This window comes from Python bivittatus, unplaced genomic scaffold (genome assembly GCF_059951505.1).
Source record: "Python bivittatus isolate LINGU-HERP-01145 unplaced genomic scaffold, Pbiv_v1 ctg000840_np1212, whole genome shotgun sequence".
In the NCBI taxonomy this organism is placed as follows: domain Eukaryota; kingdom Metazoa; phylum Chordata; class Lepidosauria; order Squamata; family Pythonidae; genus Python; species Python bivittatus.
In genome coordinates this window covers 12,193,718-12,220,823 of record NW_028277113.1, presented here as the reverse complement: position 1 = coordinate 12,220,823, position 27,106 = coordinate 12,193,718, and the positions used below count along the sequence as shown (strand labels likewise).

At 38.8% G+C, this 27,106-nt stretch overlaps 1 protein-coding gene across 2 annotated transcripts in view; it reads left to right on the top strand.

Moving 5' to 3' along the window:
• Nucleotides 1–27,106, top strand: part of SLC22A23 (solute carrier family 22 member 23) — a 92,150-nt gene that overhangs the window by 10,191 nt on the left and 54,853 nt on the right. For both annotated transcript variants that reach the window (XM_015887331.2, XM_015887332.2), the window contains exons 2-3: nucleotides 16,228–16,331; nucleotides 20,599–20,753. In XM_015887331.2, the coding sequence (XP_015742817.1) occupies nucleotides 16,228–16,331; nucleotides 20,599–20,753 (259 nt within the window). The remainder of the gene's footprint in view (nucleotides 1–16,227; nucleotides 16,332–20,598; nucleotides 20,754–27,106) is intronic.

The window sequence follows — 27,106 nt, the reverse complement described above, 5'->3', positions numbered from 1 at the left end:
CAATTGAGATTCCAGTTCCAATTGTGGTTGTTAGGTGAGGACTACCTGTAGAGCCAGTTTGGTGTAGTGGTTAGGGCACCAGACTAAAAACCAGAACACTGTGAGTTCTAGTGACCTTGGGCCAGTCACTCTTTCTGCCCTAGGAAGGAGACAATGGCAAACCATTTCCAAAAAAAGCTTGCCAAGAAAACTGCAGGGACTAGTCCAGGCAGTCGCCAGGAGTCAAAATGAACTCAAAAGCATGTATGTGTGTGTGTGTGTGTGTGTGTATACATATACAGTACATACACACAGACACACATACACACACACACATACAGAGTAGCTTTTACCTTTTACACTACCATGTAAGGTAGGCCATTTATATTCCTCACCTCACCTTGATTAATATTTGAGATGCTGATCTAAGATTCAGAGATTTGTCTAAGCTTACTCAGAAAATATATGGCTTGGCAGGGATTTGAACCAGTGTGGAGCTTGTCCTCTTAAGTACCATGCTACAGTCCACTCCTTGGGTTAAATGCAGAATGACCTATTCACTTAAGGGTTCTGGGTCACAGGAAGTTCCCCCTGCTGGCCTCTGGGAAAAGTTTGCTAAGCACTTTGAGAACAAAATTGCAGGATAGGTGGAGTCTCATAAGATGATAGATAATGCCTTGCAACACTACCTAGGATTTGTTTGTGTTTATGAAGCTAAGAAAGTTGACAGGGTCCTCTGTGGCAAATATTTATTTAAAAAATTTACATGGTTGCCCATCTTAGAGCACAACTCTGGGCAACTCACAAACATGAGATGTGAAGGAAGTGTTGTCCAAGTACCTGGAGGCTGTGAGGGCCTGGATGGGGCAAAACAGACTGCTGATGAATCCCAGCAAGATGGAGCTACTTTTGATACCCCCATGGAGATTCTGTCTACTGCTCTAGTAGGCTGCAGTCCTCCTAAAGGAGATGGACTCACAGCTTCTCTGGAACAGCAGGTGGAAGCTGGGGCCAGGAGACCCGTGGGCCAGCTTCAGAGGCTCTGCCAGTTACACCTGTTCCTGGATCAAGAAGTACTGAAGACTCACACGGTTGTCATTTCTCAGACCCAGAGGGTTTAAAACTTTTTTACAGGGCAGGGAACCTGTTTGGTTTGTTAGGTAAAACAAACCAAAAAAAATGCTAGAACCGCTGATTAAGAGACAAAGCCTTAGGAATAGAAATTGGGAATAACACTAATTGCCACTATTTTTCACTTGTCCATAACAGAAGGGCCAATTAGGAATGGCCTGTCTCCGTCCCCCTTCCTTGCGACCTTGCTCAGGGAAAGGGCAGAAAGCGGGGCAAGCATGCACAAAATGGCAACTCTGAGGTTTTTCCACAGGAGAATACTGCATGGCCAAGGCATTTTCCTAGGTAAAGATTGTGGCCATCATTTTTGCCCTTTCTGCTGTATTTATAGAAATTACTATGGATGCATTTAAGTGAATTTATTTTGCCTGTAGTCTTTCCCATCAAGTTCTCACAGAACCCAAGGGTTCTTCGGAACACAGTCTCAAAAACTGGGAGTCAAACTACTGGAAATGTTCATATTTTAATGGATATTTTTAATTTTATATACAGGTAGTCCTCAACCTACGACCACAATAGGGACTAGAAAATTAATCATTAAGCTGTGTGGACATTAAGTGAGGCATCATATGACTGCACCTGATTTTATGACATTTTTGTGGCGGTCATTTAGCAAATCATGGCGGTTGTTAAATGAATTATGTGGTAGTTAAGTAAATCACATGGTTGTTAAGTGAATCCCATTGATTTTGCTTGTTGGAAGCCAGCTGGGAAGGTCACAAATAGTGATCACTTGACCCCAGGATGCTGCGACTGCTGTAAATACATGCCAGTTGCCGAGTGCCCGAATTTCGATCACATGACCACAGGGATGCTGCAATGGTTGTAACTGTGAAGACCATTTGTAAGTCACTTTTTTAGCATTGTTGTAACTTCGAATAGTCACTAATGGTCATAAGTTGAGGACTACCTGTATTGTAAGCCACCTAATATCGTATCAGTAGGCAGTATTCAAATGATGGTAAATAAATCAGTAAGGAATAGAGATATTCCAGGAAATGCTAGTACCATAAAATAAATCAGATATTTCGGACGTTTCCTGCTTAAGTTATAAGTAAGCTATTTTCCTGTTCCTCCTCATCTCTGTAGCTAAGAAATCTGTTCCCTTCTCAGAGAAATTGCTTCAGCAACAAATACCTTGCATATTTTTATCTTCTGACTCCATAACTGTAAATGTCCAAGTTAAGGCCTGCTGTTCTTTACATACTGACCTGGGAGTAAGTCCCATTAAACCCAGTAAAATGCATCTGTCTGTACCAGGGAAACTTACAAATACACAAAGTGGACATTTTTAACTGGATTAAGTTACTAGTCCACAGTGTTTCTGTGATGCTGATGGCTCAAAATAAATGCTGTGTATCTGTGTTTTCGAAAGGCTTCCCCTTCCTGCTTTTCTGTAATCAGGGCCAATTATTTATCTCAAACCTTGGGGTCACTAATTAAGAGTTCTGCTTAGTTGCCCCTGATAGAACTACTCTATCCCTGCGAGAAAGGATCGCTGAAATCCCACTGGTGTGCTGATAATGCGCACAAATGACAAATTGTTAATGCAGCCAGAAGGCTTATGTTGTGGCTGGTTCTTGAACTGGGACTTTTACAGGTAAGATCTTAGAAGGAATTTCATGTATGTATAATTTGATGGGTGTTCTTTCCCTCCCCTCCCTGAAAAAAAGTGATAACTAAAGAGCAGCATGATATAGTAGTGCGTATTTTCGGGCTGCTGGATTGTCATGGTGCAATTACTGTCCATTTACATTTCAGCGTGGCACTTGTATATGAAGGTTTTGAGGAAAGGCAGTAATTTCAATCTTCCAGAGGACTCCCAAGAGGACCTAAATTTAGAAAATACTTAAGCCAGTGCCTTTTCTCCAACACATCTTTTTACCTTTTTGTCTGACCACTGGGCTGTGGACTTTCAGAAAGTGGGCTGTACTGTGCCCCATGCAAAGCATACATACAACCTATATTCATTTATTGCAGGAGTGCCAGACTCCTGGCATTAATGCAGCTCTTCTGTTTTAGAGACACCAGACTTTCCTAGCACTCTAACATTTGGTTTCTTGGTTAAAAACAATCCTCTCCACAATAGCTGCGCACATCTGTTGTGACTATAAGAGCCAGAATGAAAATGCTCATCTCCACTGCCAGTGCATGAATTGTGTTCTAGCCCCACCCTTAAATAAACATCAGAGAGAGCCGGTGTGGTATAGTGGTTAAGGCACCAGGCTAGAAACTGGGAGATCATGAGTTCTAGTCCCAACTTGGGTACAAAGCCAGCTGGGTAACCTTGGGCCAGTCACTCATTCTCAGCCCTAGGAAGGAGGCAAACCATTTCTGAAATCGTGCCAAGGAAACTGCAGGGAGTAGTTCAGGCAGTCACCAGGAGTCAACACTGACTTGAAGGCGCGTGTGCATGCGCGCACACACACGCACACACAAATAAACATCAACATGGCCTCCATACTCAGCCTATTTTTTTAGGCTTTTTTTTTAAAAAGCACCCAATAATACTAGAACTACCCTCCCAGTGTTGTATCTTAACTTAGTTGTGCCTTCTCAGGTTAAGTAAGATATTATGTTGTTAGAGCTGGAGACATGTTAGATGAGAATAAAGATAAATAACGCATTAAAGTATCATCCAAAGTAACTCTTTGTTTCACTTCATTACATATTCTGTCCTTGGCACAAATGCCTTCTCTCACGCAATTATTCTTCCTTTGTGCTGGCCATATTTTCTCTCTTTTTCTTACTTAAATGTTTCCTGTGGGACAATCACAATTGTTTGATTTCTGATTTCCAAAGTACTGCTGTGGCAAACAGTTCCTTGTGTTATGGCATAAGGACAATGGAAGGGCAAAGATAAATTTTGCTTTGATCTTTTGTACGTTCTAGTTCTGGTTCTAGCAGATGGTCTTAAAGAAGGCTAGGCAGAGACTGTGAGGTGGATCCCTTGTCAATTATGGATAAACAAGCTAGTGCCTACTGATTGCTAGTGTTATCTTAAGGAAATCTGAACCTTGATTTAATATGGACCAGCATTTAGTGACATGGTTCACACAACATGCTAAACCATAATGTGGCTTGTTTGACATATTGTATGAATCCAGTCACTGTGCTGAATAGCTTAACATGTTATTGAAAACTACCCAATTCTGGTTAATATGACAAACCATGACTAAGGACAATGTGAATCCTGCCACTGCTTAATATAGACATGTAAAATGTTAAGATACCCTAAGGGTGCCTCTTTAAATGTAAAACGTGATGCAAGATAGAGACTATAGTTAAAACAATCAAATCATCTAATATTGAAGAAAGCCTGTTTTTGATTATTGATCTAGTCCAGCATGGGCAATAGGGCAGATCTGTAGTTCTAAATAACCTTTCACGAGCCTGTGGCTGTGATGCTTCTGTCCCACATACTTCTCTCTTGTTAAGATAGTTTCTAGCCTTCTATTTCCGTATTATATTAGATAGAACACACTGCATCCTGTCTCTTAAGCTTAAAGGACAGATCCAAGCAGGGGAGTCAAAAAAAGTCACGCACATTAAAAAAAGGGTGGGGCTTTATTGTTGTGGCCAGCACCTTGACTTTTTTTTACCTCTCCTGTGGATACTCCTGAACCCAAGCAAGACATTAGTAATTGGGTCTGAAGCAGTTTTTGTCCCTCGTCCTGTAGGCCTAAATTGAGAAATACACCCAAATAATAAGCATAGAGTTCACTGCCTATTCCAAGCTGAGTCCTGAATCAGGCACTTTTCAGTGGGTTTTCTAATAGTTTCAGCATTGGCATTGTTTACTGTGGGCGTATTAACATAAATGCTAATTCAGTGTAGAGAATCTTCAAAGATGACAAGTCTTGGAAAGAACCTTTCATCCTTGTCAGAACTGCCATTTGTACTCAGTGAAAATTATTATATTTTTAAGGACCAGAAGTTTATGGTAATTGCTTTGAGATGGCACTTTTCTCTTGTCCATTGCAGTGGTTGAGATGAATGGCTTTTGTGCATCTGCCTTCTTATTTCTCAGTTATTTTATTGTCTGGAAACATTCTGCCTACCCGCTTACTGAAACTATATTCACCCCAAATGGTAAATTTTGTTGCAGTTAAAACCCCCAGATCTCTGAAAATGCCATTCTGCATTCACTGTCTGACACTGGATTATATGGAATGAACTAATAGATCATTGGCATTTGGGGTGGTTTTTAATCTTTTAATTTCCAGCATTCTTGACAGAATGTTTATGCTCCTTTATTCAGATTGAGAAGAAACACACACATTTTGCAAAAGGCATATGTATTTCCTTTTTCAGATGGTTTCATAAATCTTTTCTAAAGAATAGGAGGAACTGGATGTAGATTGACAATGATTTTGCTGGGATTTCTGCTTTTACAGAGAGGATAGATGAATGGATGGTGGCCACCATCTCATCCTCCTGATTGATTTATTGATTGATTATGTGCCATCAAATTGTTTTCAACTCCTAGCAACCACATAAGTAGATTTTCTCTGTGAATTGATGTCTTTGTCACCAAAGTGATCATCTGCCTCCAGCATCTTCCTATATCACTGTTCCCAATATAAGTGCCTGCTTGCTTTAGCTGGGCAGCTGGGATGACTTTCATGCCTTGGGTGACCCTGCTGGGAATATATACTCTTGGCATACACTTCCAGCGTTCTTCACTCGTTCATCCCAGGAACAGCCCCCTGCCACAATGAGATAGCACACCAGGACTTGGGGGGGTCATCCTCCTGAGCTGGGGAATATTTGCTCTCTCATATGAACCATGTTGAAGATGTTTGCCAAGTCTGCCCACCAGCTGCTTCCATTGAGTTGACTGGTAGATTTCCTGGGGCAGGTTTATCAGGAACATGATCCCCTCAAACTGTGATTTTGCAAGCCAGACTGAATCACTTGGCAGGTATGAGTTCTTTGCATTTCACGCATGGGACCGTGGCATAATTGGAGGTACTTGGAACTGAAAGTAGCAGCCCTCTCTTTGGTTAGTTCTTACAGACTGGCTGGTTTTATTGCCAAATACAATGAAAGGTCTTCCATTTAGTACAGGAAGACCTTCTTGGAACAATGTTTGTGGTGGTCTGAAGCCCAAAGCAACTTCTTTTTGCTTTTCTCCATTTATATATTCTGTAGAGCATAGTATTTTTATTAATGACCACTTATTCAAACCATGCATGGAATATAGAATAACAGAAAACTGATTTTTCATAAACTGTCTTGGATTCCTGATTATTGAATTTTGTCATTATGTTGTTCAACTTGGTATAAGCCCTATTTCAATGGTAATTATTTCCAGTTAGATGTTTGATCTGTGATATATGTAATTTGAATTTTTGTATGAAGTTATTTTATTTTTATTTTATTTTATTTTCTATAATTTTATGTTATCAACAGATGGTGTTGTCCTATAAAGCATCCTAGGAAATCTTGCAGCAAATAGAAGAAAATATATAAGGAAGAAGTGCAGAAAAATCAGGATAAATAAATATATGAAAGAGTAAAAAAAGCATAAAATATTAATATTTCTTTTTCTAGCAATAGATTTCATAAATAGGATGAAATATATGCATGGGATGTAGCTTTGGAAAGTTTGCCAGTTTAAGTATAATTGTTTCCTGAGGTTCCCATGAATGTGGTGAATCCTTAATAGCCTCAATTCCAAGTATTTTTTTCATTTCTGGGTTGCTGTTACACCCTTTGTCATTTTAAACCTCTGTGATATGTTTGCTTTTCATGTAGTACTTTTTTATTATCAGTTTTGCCATGTGAGTTTCACTTGCTGCCATGTCTTTCATTGAAGTGCATGCCTTAGTGAGCTGTTGTCCGTTTATAGTCTTGTCTTGTCTTCTTTCTGACCACCACATACTTGTCTTCTGTGGCATCTTTGAGAAGGGAAGCATCTAAGGCTGCTTAGAATTCTGGGAGTTGTAGTTCTAACTCATTGGAGAAAGTTGAGCCAGGTCATCAGTTTTTCTCCCCCCCACCCCCTTCATTATTAGGTTTAATAAAATAGTAAGAAATGTGAGAGGCATTTCAGAGAACAAATTTAAGGCTCAGTGCAGAGGATGGATGGATGGATGGATGGATGGATGGATGGATGGATGGATGGATGGATGGATGGAAAGGAGGGAGGGAGGGAGGGAGGGAGGAATCATAGGCTCTAGCTCTAGAGCAGGAAGGATTCTGACATGGTGCTATGTAGGTTTTTGCTTCAAATAGCTTCTCAGGTCACTTTGGAGAGGTCAGCATCCCTAGCATGCCTCATCCTAGAACTATCATTGCTGTCACAGTCAGTTTTCTGGATGGGAAGAATCTGCTCCCTTTTATAAGAAATAAAAAGCTTGAAGCCAAGCAGGCTTCAAAAATCTCTCAGTGTGCAGTTGCTTGTATTGCCAAATACAGAAATGAAACCAGCAAGTTAGAAATTAGACCTTTGAACTAGGTTTATGATGTTGACTGCTATGGTTTGACAGTGGTGAGGCAAGTCAAGGCCCTGTTGAAAGACTGCGCACTTAATCCAAAATCCACTGGGTTCTCAAAATCTGATTTAAAAGCATACTTCTGCCTTTTAATGCTGAAGCTTTGTGGTCAGGGAAGTTCCATCAGGTACAGTGTTATGAACTGTAACAGCAAGTTATATTATCAGGAGTGACAGAATGCCAAAGGGGGAAGGTTATGTTGTTAAATTAGTTTGCCCAGTTTCTCTGCTATTCTAAATCCATTCTAAATCTCTGCTGAATGGTAAATTACTTCAATTTTGGCTCTGCTGTTTTATATCCACTGGTAATAGTGTCGGCTGAAAAACAAGAGAATATAGAGGAATAGCAATATTAGGGGCAAGTGGTAAAAAGTGGACTGCCAGAGATAAAATCCTGTTTTTCCTGCCCTCAAAATCCATAATGTAATCTGGATGCAATACGAGTATTTCTTTTTTTTTCTTAAGGATTAAATGTCCTTTTTTGGGGTAAAATATTATGGGATATGCATAACAATAACAAACTTTATTCTTGTTTAACCAGAAGTAGCTGTCAAGTTTAATGAGCATACTTTTCAGTGTGCGCATACACCTCGTGTCTTAAGCAGAGGCTACCTTGCAAATACTGAAGTGTTAAACATTCAAGCATGACTCAAAAGTATTTTTGAATCAAATCTATGAAATTAATAAACCAGTTATGTGCGTACAGATTTAGATCCAGATTCTCTGCATCAGTTCTTGGCAGTATAAAGGGGTAAACCTGCAGTTCTTAAACAATGGCTCATGAGTCAAGAATAAATGTGAAAGAGATCCACACAGTTTATTGTTTCTGGGAGTCCTGGCACCACAGTCTGTATTATTCATGAAGGGGCTGTTCCCACACAGTTTATAATTTTAGAGGGTCCTGGCACCACAAAATTTAAGGATCCCTGGACTAGAGGAATAGACAAAAAGGAAAAAGGGGTCAGGAATGGAGAAGAGGCAGAAGAAGGGGAAAAAATAGTACTTAATGTATGAGTAGTGATATGAATAATGACATGAATATATGACAAGTCACAGCCCTCTTCCCCCCCCCCCACTCCCATTGCTTCACATTTCTGTGGCAATAAAACTATAAAATAGAGAGGCAAGAATTTTGTTTAGAATGCCCAAGCAAATACAGTAATGAAGCCCATGCTAGTTAAGCTTTTCTAGAGAGCATGACCCAAAGTCTGGGAGCTACCACAGAAAAGTCCTGGTTTTCAGAGAAAAGTCATATCTCATAGCTACATATATGCTTATACAGAGAAAAAAAGACTCGGTTCCTGCTATACTTTAGCCTGCAATATAATCCTCCACCTTAGATTCACGCATGTAAAGGAGTTATATTTTGAGATGTTTCTACATTTCAAAGCTCATGGAGTGACTATTCCACAAATAGGCTGGGAGGATTTTGATGGCTTCCTCTAGGAAGGTGTTACACCTGGAGCAGAGGGCTCTTTGAATCATTGGCTCCTGCAGACCAAGTCAGTGAGAAAAGATTGGAGGAATTGGGAATGTTTAGCCTGCAATTAGGACTGATGAGGTGTGAGATAGGAGCTGTCTTCATATACTGGAAGGGCCGTCATATAGGTCAGGAATGGGGATGGGCATCTTATATCTCCCAAGCTGACGTGGCCCGTAAACACATGGAAACTGTAATTGCAAGCTTGTAAATAAAAGCATAGCTTTTAACAAGTCTGTAAATAAGCTTAACATAGCTTAACGTATACCCTTGCCACATAAAAATCATCTAGGCCTGACAAACAATTAAGCAAAATAGAAGAAACTCAACTCTTGGGTTCAGATTATAAGGAAAAAAGGGTAACAAAACATTAGGAAACATTTCCTAACAATGCACACTGTTTGAGAGGGGAACTGACTGTCTTGGAAGCTGATGAAATTTCCTCCTTTATGTTTTCAAGCCAAAGTTCATGCCTGTAATGGTATGTAGAAAAAACCTTGGGAGATGGGGCGAAGAGATGCTGCCTAGAGAATGGTCAGATAAGAGACAGCATAGCCTGCAGCTACATAGTGGGAAGAGCAAGAGGCTCAGAAGGGACCCTCCCTAAGTTCTCGGGCTATAAAGGTGACGGTGGGAGAATTTTACTTTCAGATTTGCAAGATTGATGTCAGCCTTACCAGGTAGACCAGACAGGAAACATGACCAGATAAACTAATTCTATTTTATTGTATAGTTACATTAACAGAATCTCAGGTCCCTTCTGAGCCTCTTGCTCCACCCAGTATGAGCTGCGGGCTATGCTGTCTCTTATCTGACCATTCCCTGGACAGTATCTCTTTGCCCCATCTTCCAAGATCCTTCCCACATACCATTACAATGCCAGCTTATTGGTAGTGTTTTAATAGATTTCCTGCCCTGCCTGGGGGTGGACTAGCTGACTTTTGAGGTACCTTCCAAATCTATGATTCTAATTGAGATGGCTGTGTTATAGCAACAGCTTTGATTGCTACGTACTCCAAGATGACCAGGGGGATTCACAGTAGAAGCCCAGAAGCATGGCCTTCTGACCCTAGTAACCTCCAACTGGGCAAGCCTCCATCCAAGCTAATTCTCTGCCCCTAAGGAAATGAGTAAATGTAGTTACATGTAATTAAGTTTGTTTCCATTTGGGATCATCTTAGCATAACAGAGATAATTCCGCTTGCCGTTATCTAGGCATACTTGGGGTGGGGTGGAGAATTACTGCCCACACAATGCTATGTAAGGCAGTGGTGCGTGATTTAAAAACAAAGATGTTGGCATCTGCTCATGAATCTGTTCCTTTAGATGAATCCATAAAAAGCCCTTTTCTTAGCTTCACATTTCAAAATATTCCACATAGTAACTGAAGCGTAAATTAACAACTGAGTTCTTCTCACTTTAAAAGGTGTAAATGTAAGATTTCACGCTTCTTTGGTGGTGAGAATGACAGAGCGCAGCACGCTTGGGATCCTTATCAAGGGACTGCCTGATCTGACATTCCTGGGGATATTAGTTGTCCAAAAGAGTGTAAAGAATGTAAATAATAATAATAGTAATAATAATAATAATAATAATAATAAAAAATAAAAATAAAAATAATAATGATAATAGTATAATGATAATGTACACCAGACAGTTGAAGAAGAAAAAAGGGCATTGGAAGAATATCTGAAGGACAGTGAAGAAGATGCACTGAAGCTACTACACCATGAAGGCTTACCAAAGAAACCAAAGTGGCCTATAAGAAAGACCAGATGAAGAATAGAAAAGAGACATGGCAAGGCAAAGTATTACATGGTCAGTACGCAAAAAAACTTGCAGCAAAGCAGATAACAACAAGACCTGGCAATGGCTAAGAGCAGGAAAGTTGAAGAAAGAGACACAGGGGCTCATTCTGGCTGCACAAGACCAACCCTTAAGAACAAATGCACACAAAGCCAGAATTGAGAAGACAGCAGCAGACAGCAAATGCCTCCTCTGCAAAGAGGCTGAAGAAACAGTGGACTACCTTGTTAGCTGTTGCAACATCACAGAGACTGACTACAAACAATGGCATGACAAAGTAGCAACAATGGTGCATTGGAATATCTGCAAGAAGTACCATTTGCCTGCAAGCAAGAACTGGTAGGACCACAAAACAGACAAAGGAATTGAAAATGAAGAAGCTAAAGTACTCTGGGACTTTAGAATTCAAACAGGCAAGCACCTGCCACATAACACCCCAGACGTAACCGTTGTTGATAAGAAAGACAAAAAAGTCTGGATAGTGGACATTGCAATACCTGGAGACAGCAGAATAGAAGAGAAAGCACTGGAGAAGTCACAAAATATAAAGACCTGCAAATAGAAATAGAACAACTATGGGAAAAGAAAGCAAAGATAGTACCAATAGTTACAGGCACCTTGAGTGTAATCCCAAAACAACTGGAGCACCACTTGAACACCATCAGCATTGACAAAAATCACCATCAGTCAATTACAAAAGGCAGCTTTACTTGGGACAGCTTATATCCTGCGACGTTACCTTTAACACCATCGAAGAACAACATCTGCCTATCCCAGGTCCTTAGGAAGGACTCGATAGGTGGATAAAAATGCCAAATCTAGTCTAAACATCTGGCTGACTGTGCAACTAACAACAAAAACAATAATAAAACATTAGCTTTCCTTTAGGCACCCTGCACACACATAGAGGCCTACTTTAGGGGCACTTGAGTTAGACATTTGGGGTAGTCTTCCTGGGTCAACAACAGAATTGGTGAGGGTGTTGGGAGCAGCCCAGAAAAAGGGAGTCATTGCACACTGTTGCCTGCTAGTACACTGACACACTCAAGATACTTCTCAGAATTATTGAGATTGGCTGATGGATGAGTTTTGAGCCTGATGGTATTTCCAAATATACAGTATTTGGATACTGTAGCTGTGGTGCTTTTAATATATGGTAGATAAGCATTGCTTGCAAAAGGAACTATTAACTAGTAAGACTGATCACTGCCGATTTTCAAATACTTTAGAAGTGAAGACTAGCCTTCCCCAGCCTGGTACTCTCCAAATAAGATGAAACTACAACTCAGCAGATTTCTAGGCTGCATGGCCATTGTTTCCTGGCAGCCCTGGATGTTGCAGAGCCACACATGTCGGAAAGAACCAGATTAGGGAATGCTGGATTAGGAGATTGAAAGTATGCCCATTTAATAAGATATAGAGTCACTTGGAAATTCTCCCATCCAATGCCTCTCTCATTCATTCATTCATTCATTCATTCATTCATTCATTCATTCATTCATTCATTCATTCATTGCATTTATATAGTCGCCCAGAGTCACTTTGTGAGATGGGTGGCTATATAAATGTGATGTATGAATAATAGATATATATAAGAGAGAGGCATTGGATGGGAGAATTTCCAAGTGAGAGATTGGAAATTAAGAACTACTGTATTGACTCCTCCAGCTTTTCACTCTGCCCAAATAACTGGAGTGGAGTCTCTTACTTTGTTGTAATTGATAAAAGAATATTCCAAATAACATTTCCAAAGAATGAAACTGGTCAGGCTTTTCAAAAGAGTGTGGGACAGTTGGCTTGGGGGGGACAACAAATTTCGTCTTGGTTCAGATGCATCCTGTCAAGATAGCTTGGAGGTAGGGAAATAAATACCTTTGCAGTACTGTATTCCAGAAGGATTTGATATTCATAATCTGGTACTGTATTAGGCAGATGATCTGTTTATACCTGATGGAGACAGAACAAGAATTTAGCTAGTAATCATGGTCTTGACATTTTAACTAACAACCTCTGTCCCAAACAACCATTGTTTGGTCCCTAACTTGAACACAACAGCTCCAACAACTCCACGCCTCCCTTGCACCCTCACACATCCCCTTGCGTCCTCCTCCACCTGGCAGTAGCCACTTATTTGTGAGCTGCCTGGGACTTGCAATTTCCTGCCAGCTTTCCCACTGACTTGGTTGTGGGAAGTCGTTAAGAAGTTGCCTCCCCTAACAACTGTGGGATTTGGTTAACAATGGCAACCAGGACTGCAGGGATTGCCATTGCTAAGCAATGCGGTCACACTTTACGACTGCATCAGTTAGCAGTGCAGTTCCAGTCCCAATTGCCGTCATAAGTTGAGGACTACCTGTAAAATTTAGGCCAACGGCTTTACTTGCCTTGTTGTATTCATTTAAGCACTTTTCAGCATCCTCAGCCTTGTGATTGTCAGTCACAGTGTCATTAACCAACAGGAAATGAGTGAGCGTTTCACTGTATTGATTGCCTCTTTTGCCTCAATTAAGCCCCTGAAGAAGCTTTGGGCAGATTATGTCACCTTGACAGACACCTTGGCATATTGAAATATTAATTGGGCAGTAAAATGATGTCATATTGGTTGAACAGCCTTAATTTACATTTTCTGTAACATTTGGATGTATTTTTTGGCAATGCCTTGATTTCTATATAATTACATCCATACTGTAAAGCACTTTTTCATAGTCAACAGACATAAGGCACTGGGGCATGTGGATTTCTCATGTTTGTTCATATGTAAGCAGTTGACCATATGTAAGCAGTTGATGGTCAAATACCCTTTGTGAAAGCTAGCTTGTTCTCGAGGCTGATGTTTATCCAGGTGTTTCTCCAGTCCGTTGATTATCACGCGCATGAAGTGTTTGTAGCCTCTAGAAAGTAGTCAGATTGAGCAGTCACGTTTGAGATGGGCAGCCATATAAATTGAATAAGTAAAATAAATGGTAAGTTTTTGGAGTTTTATTCTTGGGGAGTAAGATTGTTTTTTATGTTTTCCACTGTTCAGGAAGATCTGCATCTAAGCAGTTATTGAAGAACCTGATTTTGCTAGTGTTTCTCCACTTGCTTTGTAAACTTCTGAAGTGGTCCTGGGGCTTTGCTTGACTTTGATGCTCTTCAGGCAGTAAGACTAGCATCCATCTTTTCAGTTTTTGACACTGTTGATGATAATATTTGGGGATGACTACTTTTGAGGCAAAGAGATTAGTATAGAAGCACTGCCACTCTTTTTCAATTTCCCTTTGGTTGGTTGTAGTGGCGTCACCATCTTTCTAGAGAGCTTTGGTACTTTGACCTCTGCTACTTTTATGAATTGGTATAGTCAATGATTTTCATAGTTTTCTTTTAGTTTTCACCTAGTTTTTTTTTTAACTAACAAATAACATAACAAGAGTGTTCTATATATCTCCAATGTCAGCATTACAGTAACAAACTCAGAATGTAACCCAGTGGAGTCTGTGAGCAACCCATATGCAGGAGTTACAATAACAGCTTGATCTGTAGAGAGGATCCAAGCCAGGCTGCTCTTCCTTTGCATATGGCTTGAATCCTCTCTGCAGAATTTCAGATCTGTTACGAACTTCCTTCATGCAAAAAACTGTGGTTAGATTGTTCTTGCCATGAAAGAAGCTTCTGTGGAGAAATCTAGGGAACCCAGTTGGTTGTGGTTTTGCCACACTGCCTCATGATGCAGCAGCGGGCAAGCCTGCTAGCTGGCAAATATGCCAGGGAGATGTTCTCTCAACAAAGGCATCAGAGAAGCAGATGCTGGTGTTCTTCTCCAGACTCCGGTCTGCTCATTCTGTCTGACAGACCTTCTCTCAACAGCTCATTGAGCAGATCCGGATAACGGGGCAGTTTGTTATATTTGTTTATTGTGCTGATTTGGTTGAAGAGCTTTCTCGGGTAGTGCAATAAAGATTCTTTATAGCAGGATCTCAAGCGCCCATCCTCAAGAGATACTAATGGGTTTTCAAATGAGCAATAGTTTTTCCTGGCATTTAATAAAGGATAGGGCAGGGTTGGTGTCTGGTTTGGTTGGCTTCGATGCTACATAACATTCTTTCATTGCGGTGAATTTTGCATGAGATTTCTGCTTATGTTAGTTAATCCAGTTAGTTAGATTTACCTTCCTTTCTGCCTCCATCCTCTTGTAGTTTGTGAATGCTGAAAATGGATCTGATTGAAGTGAGTATCGGTAGTCTGAAGCTCTGTCCTTGCTTCTCAGCCTGAAAACATTACTTTTGTAATCTAAACAATTAGAATTTGGGAAGCACTGAAGGAAATACGATCAAACGGCTTCACTTAAGTATGTGTCTTTTCAGTCTAAGCTGACTGTTCTGAAAGAGCTTCCAGAATAATAGAATTAATAATATTGATATAAATCTTCTTGAATGCATTGTGATTAAACTGAGGATTTGTCTGAGTTAAATATTTAGTCAAAGAAATATCTTTAGATCGCTTCCTTTAGATATCTTTAAAAATCCTTAAGTAGTTAGCAGTGCAAACTGAAATTCATCTCATTCTCTTCAAGGTGAACACTAGCTGTAGAAGATACCATAAAGGACATTTTATTGAGTCATTTCATGTTACTGGATATATACAAGCTTCCCAGAACTCTAACAGCTTAACAATAACTCTTCCTTCTCTGATTACAGATGATCTGGCCAGGCCTCTGCTAATACTTGCTCTGAATACAGAAAAATAATACGGTTGTTTACCATTCACTTAACATGACCTTAGATACCGACCTCCACCTAAGAACAAAAATTATTTTAGGATGCTGTTTTAAAGAGCCAGTAAATTATTTTCTTATGGGAAATAGGAAAAAGAAAAGAAAACAGGGAGTGATGGAAATGGGTAACCAGTAAAATTGATCAATAGACATGCTTCTTTAAATTGAACATTGCTAGCTCCTTGAATTTTGGGCCAAAAGAAGTTATGACAACTAATACCTATTGCTTTTAAAAATTGGGCAGATTTATTATTGATAGATTATCACAAAAGACCTCCATAGTCAGAGGCAGTATATCTCAAAACTACCAATTGCTGGAGAAAAGGAGGAGTGAATGACTAGCATTATATGGCCTGGTTATGAGCTTCTGTAAGTTTTTAGCTAGCTACTCTTGGGGAAAGGCCCAATTCAGTAAGAAATAACCATTCTTCGCCTTTTATAAACATACTGACGTCAGGGTAAAATTATCTGGCGCACCAGTTGGTAACTATATGTGATTTTGCTCCAAGTATACGGAAATAACCCTACCCACTTTAAATGCATTATCTTTCCTTTCCTTTTTTGTTTTGTTTTTTTTAGTGGGATCTTGTCTGCGACTCTGCCTGGAAAGTTCACATTGCGAAATTTTCCCTGCTTGTAGGATTAATCTTTGGCTACCTAATAACAGGATGTATAGCTGATTGGTAAGTTCAACTAAAACCACTACAAAATTACTCTCCCTGAGGAAATACCATTTCGCCACCTCCAGTGCTGTTTAATTTTTTTCCAGAACATTCCACTTCAGTGCATGTACCACAAAAGCCCAGTATTTCACACCCACAATTGGAGGAATGGATTGTAATGAGGACAGAATGAGCAGAAATGGCAAAACTGACCTGTCTTGTCGGGCATAAAACGACAACTCTATAAAAGACAGGAAACCTTTTATGGACTTTTTGCTGAAAATTTAAAAAAAAAAGTGAAATGGTGATTTCTGGATTTGCTGATTGAAAAAAGGGTTGAATATAAGAAGGAATTTCTGTAATGTAATTTTAAAGAGGGAGGAGGGATAATTTGTTTGCAACTAAAAAGAAGATCAGTCATCACTTCTTTAACTGTCTTTTTCTTCTTTTCTTTCTCTAATTGCTTTCTGCACTTTTTCTTTTACACTTTTTCTTTTTCTAACTTATTTATATATTTTTACATTTATCTTTTATCTATATAAAAATCTGCAATAAAAATTATATTACATACATACATACAAAAGCCCCGTGTTGCACAAATGACTTGCTATTGATTGATGTTGTTGCTATGCTAAATAAAGTAATTTTAAATAATAAAAGAAGGCATTTGAGATATTATGGATGGCTTAAGCTGGTGTGCTTGCATTCAAGCTGACTGTCAGCTCCATTTTGTGTGGAAAATTCAGCTTCCAGAATCCCTCAGCTATTGAGGAAGTTTAGAGAGAATGAAAATAGATCTTACCTGAAATATCCTATCCCTGTACAGAATTTTAATGCACCTAAATATTTATTTCATTACAGCCATGGAGTTCATTGCTAGTAAGAAAAGAGAGAGATGAACTAGGAATTGTAGATACAATTGAGCAGAAGCCAGGGGGGAAAATCTGTTTCCAATAATAATTAAGGGAGGGATCACTTTCATTCTTGAATTTAAAAAAGCACAAAATAAAAATCCTTCATTCTATGCACGTAATACATTTTTCAGCCATTACTGGTTTGGGAATGTAGAGGGAGTTGTGCATTTTTACATGTCTCAGTGCGATCCAAACAGCTTTTATACCACATGCTGATATGTAATCAAATGCACCTCAGATTTACGCTTGCAGCTCCTAATGCCAGAAGTCCTGCCTATGCAGAAATTTGCCAGCACCAGCTTCATGCATTTCCATTTGCCTTAATTTCATAGCTTGACATTTCCCCAAATATGTTCTGCAAGTTCATGTTTTTCTAATTGGTAATTTGGTCAAATTACCTTTTCAATGAGTTTGTTTCGGTCAACAATTTAATGGGCAAGGGAGGAAAGGAAGAAGGAAGAGGCAGCCGCGTACAGTAACATTATCTGAAGCCAGAAACATGTTTTATACTTACTTCATTTTATTTCCTCAGAATTGTATGTCACCTTAATCTGTTGTCTCCAGAAAAATCATCCAAATTAGATGCCTGTATTTCCTTCTAGTTTTTAAGAATTAAAAAAAAGCAAAATAAATAAATAAATAAATCCTAATGGTGATTTGGCTTACTTGAATTGGGTAAATAATAAAATGAAATAAAATCATGATTAGAGCTTTGATAGGAGCATCTTACAGTTGCTCTGGTAACCAGCAGAGACTGAGACTATGTTTTATTAAGCATGCTGGGTACTTGAGTCTGGATTAGATGTCAGGGCTTTTTATCTAGGTAACGGTTGCAGTCTATGCATGCTTGTCATAAATGCCATCTCTGTCTGGTTCTGCTTCACCAGCTAGAACTAGCTTATTTGCAAAGCAGGCTATTCAGGGGCTAGATTTTTTTCCCCTTTCCTTTAAAAAAACCCAACAAACCAATTCTTTTCTAAAAATCCTTCTAGCGTTGTCGTTCTGTAGGTAGACTAGGGATGGGTAAGCTGTGAATGGACCTTTAAGAAACAACAACATTACGTCGCTTTATTCTAGGGTGTTTTAAAAAGAATACTACTAAATTGGTTATGTGTAATGCACGAACAGAATCCACCGGCTGTTTGATGCCATTCCTTTTAGCATATCCCATGTTTTGGAAGAACGACACACAAAAAGTATATTACGCAGGCACAGTGTTTTTTCTGCTTTTATTTTCACTTTCTCGCACTGCTTACCAATGCATTTTCTTGTTTTTAATATTTTCACTAATGTTTTCATCTGTCTAGACACATTCATAGTGTAGAACAGATTAAAAATATAATACTATAAATAGTAATCCTAAGAAGCAATGATTTATTGTTTCTTATAGGATTTATCTAATCATCTACAAGCATACCTGCACATTCAAGAGGATTTCCTCTGCTTCTCCTCCTCTCCTGTAGCCCTCTAGCATACCTCAGATCTGCTCCAAAGGCCTTCCCAAAATTCTGGAGCAAATTTGGTGAGGTTTGGGATAAGTTGAGGGGGGAAAGAAAGCATTTATTTGGATGGTAGATTCTGTTCTGCCAACAGAGAGCCATCATTGGATACAACGCATAGTCTTTTTCAAAGCCAAGTTTGGATCCAAATGTTGATAACCATCAATTTTGTGCCAGTATCCCCAACACGATATTTGTGAGCACCATATAGCTATGGAAACTTTTCTTTGCACTTTCAGATCCCCACTCTACTTTTCAGTCATTTAAAGGCTTATTTTAAATAAAATTAAAAAGGAAGCCAGCGTGCTCTAAAGCAAAGAACCAGCCTCCAATCATCCTTATTTCCAAGAATGTCTTTGGATTCCACTTTGATTTTCATAGGTACAGGTAGTCTTTGCTTAACAACCACAATTGGGCCTGGCTAAATGACACAGTTGTTATGCAAAACACTATGTGACTGCGCCAGACTGTCACTCCAGCTGTGGTCATTAAGTGAATCGCCCATGGTTGTTAAGCGAGACATCATGTGACTTTAACTTACTATTTTATTGCTGGCTTCTCTATTGACTCTGCTTGTTGGAAGCCAGCTGTGAAGCACGCAAACAGTGATCACATGACTGTGGGACACTTCAATGGTTGTAAGTGCGAGGACTGGTCATAAAGTTACTTTTTCAGCATCGACATAACTTCAAACCATCACTAAACAGGGCAGTTGCTAAGCAAAAATTACCTTTCTTTCTTAGAAAATAAAAATGTTGAGTAGTTGCTTTATTTGTAAATGTACTCACTAGCCTCCCCCCCCCCGAAAAAAGAAAAAGTTGGGAGCTGATAAAGAGCAAAGCTACTTTATGGCAGCCATGTTCTATGAGTGCCCCACATCATGATTTCAAAATGTGAAATAGACCAGAAAGATTGGAGTCTCCTGGTCTTGATTAGGAGTGGAGAATCTGTGACTTTCCAGATACTGCTTAGCCACAAGTCCCCAAATCCCTTAGCTTTAGCCATGCTGACTAGAGCTCCTGAGAATTACAGTTCAGCAACATAAGGAAGCTGCAGTGTTCTCATGCTTGATGAATAAAATGAAGGTGAAGCATCAAATAAAAACAATTGTGCTTTTAAAAAATTATTGTTGTTACAATTATTTGCAAAGAAAGAAAGAAAGAAATCCCACCAAACTTATATCTCTTGTACCAAAGAAAACTAGTCCTATTTACATCCTCATACATTTTAGAATTAAATTATTAAGTTTAAGTCAGTCTGTTTAACAGTAAGGAAAGAAAAGTGGAAAATTAAGTATACAATGCCCAAATGTTTAAGTAGTCATCTTGGGGAGACTCCCTTTGGTAAAATGGTTGTTTATAGAAGGAGAAGTGAGTTCCTTAGACCTTTGCATAACTAGATAAAGAATGGAAATGCTTTTGCTCGTTCTGTGTCAATTATTTTGCAATTGTAAAAGCAGAGAGTATCCACTTCTATTGTCCTCTCGTTAATTTCCAAAGAGTTAGTATAAAATCCAAAAGATTATAAGCATCCAAAAGGTATAGGGGGGAATAAAGCTTATTCAGGCACATTCTCCTCGCCCTCCCCTTTTTTTTTGTATGATGCTTATTTTTCATACCACAGTATATATTTTACCTAGAGAAGGCTTCAAAACCATTAATTAATGTAATTGTTTTTTTAAATATATCCAATCTGAATCATAAATCCCCAATGAGATACCGCTCCCAAAATGTTTTGACAGAGTTAACGATCGAGTTTTTTTTAACATGGCTGGGGAACATTGTATCCAGTGCAGAATTCTAATTTGCAGAGGGATAATATGGAACACGTAATATATAAATGCAATTTCCTTTTGTTCCTTTTTTCTTTTGATAGGGTTGGTCGTCGTCCAGTGCTGCTCTTCTCGGTGTTGTTCATTTTAATATTTGGACTGACAGTAGCCCTCTCAGTGAATGTGACCATGTTCAGCACACTCAGGTTTTTTGAAGGGTTTTGCCTGGCTGGAATAACCCTTTCCTTGTATGCACTACGTGAGTATCATCTTCAGAATGCATCTTGGATACCTTTGTAAAAAATGTTTATGGTCTGTTATAGGCATTATATTGGTTGCGTTTTCATATGATGAGAAGATTGAGGGCCAATTCTATATAAATCTCATTACTCAATTTCTTCTTGTGTCATCCTGCTGAAAAACTAGTCAAACTGGCTGGTGCAGCTACGGTGGTAGACAATCTCAGAAGCAGGAACAAGTGATGCAGAATGAAGATAACCTAAGAGGGGAACAGAAACTCTCTTGGATCACACTTAATCTAGCCAACCAAGTATGGCAAGATAGATGCTCGGGGAAGTGTATGGGTAGGGCTTGATTATATAGACTATGAGATGCCTCTTCCATCTCATCCTTTAATTATGCATTGAAGCTAAATGCCTTCTTCATTGGCCGCTGCACCGAAACATATTTGATTGCAACTAGGCTCAAGGCCAACATTTCACAATAAAATTTCTCTTCTCCTTGCCAACCTGCTTCAGACTTGCTTTGGAAGATACTGCTCCCTCAGATCTCCAAGCAGACTTTAGACAATATGCGCAGAGGTCAGAGGAGGCCATTTTTTCTGATGGTTGTTAATCTGTCCAGAGAAAACAGTGGTTGAATGCCACCCCTAATTGATCCCACTGAAATCAGTAGAATGTTCATCAAATCGGTTTATGGCTATGTCCAGCTAACATACTAAATACAGTTTACTGTTCCTGGATTTTACAATTCTTAATTTTTTCTCTCTTTCTCCATCCTATGGAGTAAAATTAACAATCCCCTCAAGTAGAGTTTGATCCTGGTAATTACATGGACATACATACTTCTTACATATTTCTTGGCAATGATACAGAAATGGTTGGTTTATCATTTCCTTGTTCTGGGGTGTTGTTTTTTTTAACCTCTCAAATTAACAAAAAACCCAGGATGTCCTGGTGGCCTCCCATACAAGTACTGCCCAGGTCTCACTCTGTTTAGCTTTTCCAAAATCGGCTAAGGTTACCTAGGGACTGCCACCTTATTCTGAGTTTTAGTTTTCTTGGCAGCAATCAGAACTAGATTCCTGTGGTCTTTTTCCTTGGCTTTCTAGTCTAGCCGAATATTGTTTACTTTTTGCAAGGTTGGCTAAGGTCAGCTAGATGGCCTTCAAAGGAATACAAACAGCATGGCTTCTGTGCCATGGTGCAATCTTCTGTTTTTTGTTCTGCAAACCCACCCCCATTTTTTCTGAATCTTTTTCCTTTCATTTCCCTTTCATTGTTTTCATAATGGTTACTCTAGGATCAGTAAGACCTCAGTTATGTAAGGTTAATAATGTAAGTTCATGTGGCAGTTAGGATAAGGAGTTGTTGTTAATCCATCAGTGTTGCTCTTATCTTCATATTTTCATAGGATAGGGAAGAGGATTTGCCATGTAGCCATGATTTATTAACTTGTTTTGCAAGTTTTGTTAAACACCCACTTCTTTTCTAGATCAGAGGGGGAAGCCTGCAAGGGGCTCACTTCAAAAGAATTAAGTCAGAAAACTTTCTGTTTGTGAATCAGTTTCAGCAGTTACACCTGAAAATTAAGTACAGAATGTATTGTGAAGCCTAAAAGGTCAAAATGGTGGCTTATATCCAAAGTTCTCTAAGCAAAAGGAAAAAGTGTCTTAGAACTGTTCTGTGAACTCTTACAGGTAGTAGAGAGATGAGGGAATTGATGTATGCCTCAGTTGCTATCAATTTCTTATTTTCCTACTGATAAACCTATTCTGTCTCATTTCTTCCTTATTTGCAACTTGAGCCCACCTTAATGTTTATATGCATATTTGCTTAAAAGATTAACGTAAATCTGTTTAATTGTTGTCGGCTTTTTGCAAGCAGTGTCCTTAAAAGAAAACCTTTTTGGAGATTTCTTTTCACTAATGTAAACATCTGGGTCACACATTCCTTTAATAGCTACATTATCATGTACATTTTTTGTTTGGAGAACTATATTACAAAATTGGGAAAAGGGCAAATATTAAAAGGTTTGCAAATTGGTATAGGAAGAGATCTCAAGTACATTACCTATTATTCAGGTAGGCTAGAAATATTCCCTGAAACCATTGTTAAGGTATGATTTATTTAAGGATAGTTTATTGGAAAACTCTTTCTCAAACAAACACAATTGACTGAGTTTGTGGAATGCACTGAGCTGTAGGCCATGATTAACAACCCCACCCCACCCCACCCCCAAATCACACTGTGCCTTAGTGAGCTGGATGAACCAGGAGATTGTTGATAGCTTTGAGTCTGGATGCAGCCATCTCCTGATTTAAAACCCAAGGCAACTTCCTTTGATGTTTTTGTGAACTGAACAAAATTATCTTAATATAGCTTGGGAACATAATAATGGAATGTAGGTCGCAAAGTACAATACCACATAAGATACAGGCATGTCATTTCTAACATGACACAAAGGATTGTTAGAGAAGATCTTGAACAATTAGAAGACCTCAGAATTTGTGGTCCTGATTTTTACACGGGGTTACTTTACCTGGTGAGAAATAGCCCTTCTATGAACAGAATAATCTTTCTGCTAGCTAAACAATGTTGTTGGAATCAGGCCCATTTCAGTACAATATTGCTTCTTTGTTTAAAGATGCATACTCTGCTTTTTCACCATGAAAGCCCTTGAGGCGACCTTCAAAAACAGTATTACATCATGTTTAAAGCATTACTGTATACCCAATAGAGAAATCTAATGAATTGTGCTTGCCAAGTTAAAAGAAAATGTGGGGGGGTGGGGAATGTTTAATCATTAAGAACCATGCAATTAATCTAGATTACAAATACAAAATGTGCAATTGTAGCATCTTTAGAATCCATCATTAACTCCTCAAAAATGGAATTTTGTTTACAATTTTAATCTGAGTACTTTGCAAAGCTAGGTTCCTCATTCAATAGAAATGGAAACTGAAATTTCATGGCCCCATAGACTACCAATTGATTGACGTTTGTGTTGAGTAGTGCACAATCTTTTTGGTATATAGCACTCCTTTATGAAATGTAAGGAGTTTGAAAAAATTGTAATTTATGTCGTGAGTTGCAAGGAAAGAGAAGGAGAGGACAACCCATACAAGATGGATTGACTCAATTACATTTATGATGAGCGTCACCATTGGAAGGTCTGAAGGACCAAGGTGGGTACCATTTGTCCTGGAGAAAATCTATCTGTGTGGTCACTAAGAATCAATATGGACTTGATAGTACATTATCAATTAAATCAATCAGAGCATGAACTGGTTTAAAAAATGCCTTTATGGATGCAATTCTTTAGATCTTTGGGGTATGCTTTACTCAGAATCAGAAGTATTTTTCAAATCATTTCAGTTCAGTCTGAGACATACCAAATATTTCTTTCTGAAAGTTCATGGTGCAATAGTGAAATTACACACCCCTGGAAAGAACAGATACAGGATACTTTTTTTTTTTCTTGCTTTGCTTTATTTTTAAGGGTCTAAATGGCAGTAATTCCATTACCATGAATCCAAGACACCTGTCAATCCTAGCTTTCCAACAAGAGTATGTCTCATAAAGGCTTCTCTCTTATGAAAAAGTGCATATCTAGGTGTGATCTTTCAGGGAGGGAAGAATGTGTAAAGCATTCCTGAATAAGCTTTTTTTTTCCCTAAGCAAAAGTAAAAAAAATACACAACCATAGCAAACTTTTATTCAGATTCAAATGATATCTTCGTGGCCAAATTGAGTAATACAGGTAGTCCTCATTTAGTGACTGCCTCATTTAGTGACTGTTCACAGTTACATTGGTGATGAAAAAGTAACTTTGCAACCAATCCTTGCATTTATGACCTTTGCAGGTCTGTAAAGCAAAGGAAAGCTGAAGTAAGATCATAAGCACAGTCACAGTTTCACTTAGTGACCACTTCACTTAACAACTGAATCACCAGTCCCAATTGCAGTAGCTAAATGAAGACTACGTGTATGGGCAAATAACCCAAGAAGGAAGGTAGTATTTCCAGAAAGTTTTGGGGATCTTCTAAGTAACTTCTATCTGTCCTTCCTTCCTTCCTTCCTTCCTTCCTTCCTTCCTTCCTTCCTTCCTTCCTTCCTTCCTTCCTTCCTTCCTTCCTTCCTTCCTTCCTTCCTTCCTTCCTTCCTGTAGTAATGTAACCATATAAGAAAGTTATGTAGTTAAATAGGTTGAAAAGTGCCAGCTAGCTGCATTTATATTCTGGATTTTTGTGCAAAGTTGCTCATTTCCCATAGGCTTTTTTACCAAAAAATATTTGGCTCTGACTGAAACAGGCATTAAATTAGTTGTAATTGAAAATGAATCTGTGTCAGAATGAAATGAAATCGTACGAGTTGGAAGGAACCATTTAGGCCATTGAATCCAACCCCCTGCTCAATGCAAGGTTTGAAATTAAAATGTTTCTGCCATATGGCTGTCTAGTGCCCACTTAAAAAAATCTCCGGTGAAGGGAACTACACCTCTGGGGAATTTGTTCTACTGTTGAACTACTAAGCAAGGAGAAACTCCAGAACTATGACCTAGGTTAGGAATTTCCCCTTCTGTTCAGCTTTTACCTGACTGTATTTGCCAGTGCTATGATTTAACAATTATGACTTGGCAGTTATTTTCATTTTGTGTACCATATCACCATAGAACATAATTCAGAGTTACACACCCCTTTAATTGTATCCTGCCAATCTATACTAATTAAGCTTTCACCTCTCTGACATAGTGCTTCTTGGTATTTTCAGATTGTATGTATTCTTTTTAGTCCTTTTTGATCAGCTCCCACCATAATGGGCCTCTTTAAATCTCCACAAGCTATCATTATGAGTATGAATGCATTTTGCTTAGTACCTCTCTCTAGCTAAAATCCTGTGATCACTTCCTTGGGCCTAAGTAGGGCTTCAGCAATAAACTGATCAGTCTCTTTATAGTCCATATCATTTTCATATGTGCTCATCCATAAATCCATTCCATCTTATTTCCATCTTATTGGAATGTTTATTTTAAAAATTCCACACAACATTGCATTTCTCTATAGATGTATTAACAAGTTGCCAAATGTATTTTTTTGCCAAAGTTTATAATTCTATATATTTTATCCCCAAACATTCAATTTTATAAATACTTGTATTTTTTGCACAGAATTTCCTCACAAAATAGGAGGCATTGACAATCAGAGAAAAGCTTTGTTGTTTGTTAGTCCGGGATATGTGAACCATTAAAAACATAGGCTGAATAAAATCCTCAAACTTTCTGAGTAGGCAAATTTAAGATTACCCTGTCTGTTAGTTACTGTGATTGAAGTAAAAATGAATATTCTTCAATAATTAAGCAGTAAGACTGGAGGCAATAAAATTTGATTATTTTCAGTGCTGACTAAAGACTCTTATTTTAAATTGGTCACAGCCATTCTATTAGTAATAAGGAGGACAGTATACATTCACCCCCTGAATACCCAATCTTGAATACTGACTTCCTATAAGTCAGAGTTAAGGAAGCTTTGGCCTTCCATATGTTCTTCAAAAATAGCTCTCCTAATTCCTAATCAATTAGTAAGCTGCCTGGGACTGATGGGAGTTGAAATCCAGTAATACTTGGAAGTTCACAGCTGTTCTCCACTGTTCTACGTCAGTGAATGTTTCTTCTCTCCTTCCTCTTTTATTGTTTCCAAAGTTTCCACATCTAAGTAGCAGTAGTTGCTAGTGAAAAAATCATCTCATATGTATGTGAAAAGAGCTTTCCATTTTCCATGGAGATGCTTCTGTCAGCTGTAATAGCTATTCTGGTTAAAATTGCGGTGTTCTATCTCTAAGATGGCTTTAACCTTAGTGTACAAGACATAAGAAGCAATGGTACAGATTTACACACAACTGCAGAGGGTTCAGAAATTTCATGGATGGCTGAGCTAAAAATTACCCTGCAGAATTATGAAGCACAGGCAAGAATAAGCAGGTGACTGGGCTCCAAAAATAGTTTTGTTTGTGTAGAGAATAAGTCCCTGCCTGTTGGCGCAAAGTAAGTGCCGTCTCGGTGCATTGAAATGCACCCGAGGGAAACTGCAAGGAGAAGATAGACTTGGTCTCAGTTGCAGTGGTGGTGTTCACGTTGCTCTAAACTCTCCAGTGCAATGTTTCTCAACCGTGGCAACTTTAAGATGGGTGGACTTCAACTCCCAGAATTCCCTAGCCAGCCATGCTAGCTGGGGAACTCTGGGAGTTGAAGTCCACCCATCTTAAAGCTGCCATGGTTGAGAAACACTACTCTAGGGAATGGGACAAAGGAAGGAGAAAACTTACCTGTACATTAGTTACTAAAAAGATATGCAAGGTTAATCCTCTTCCTGAA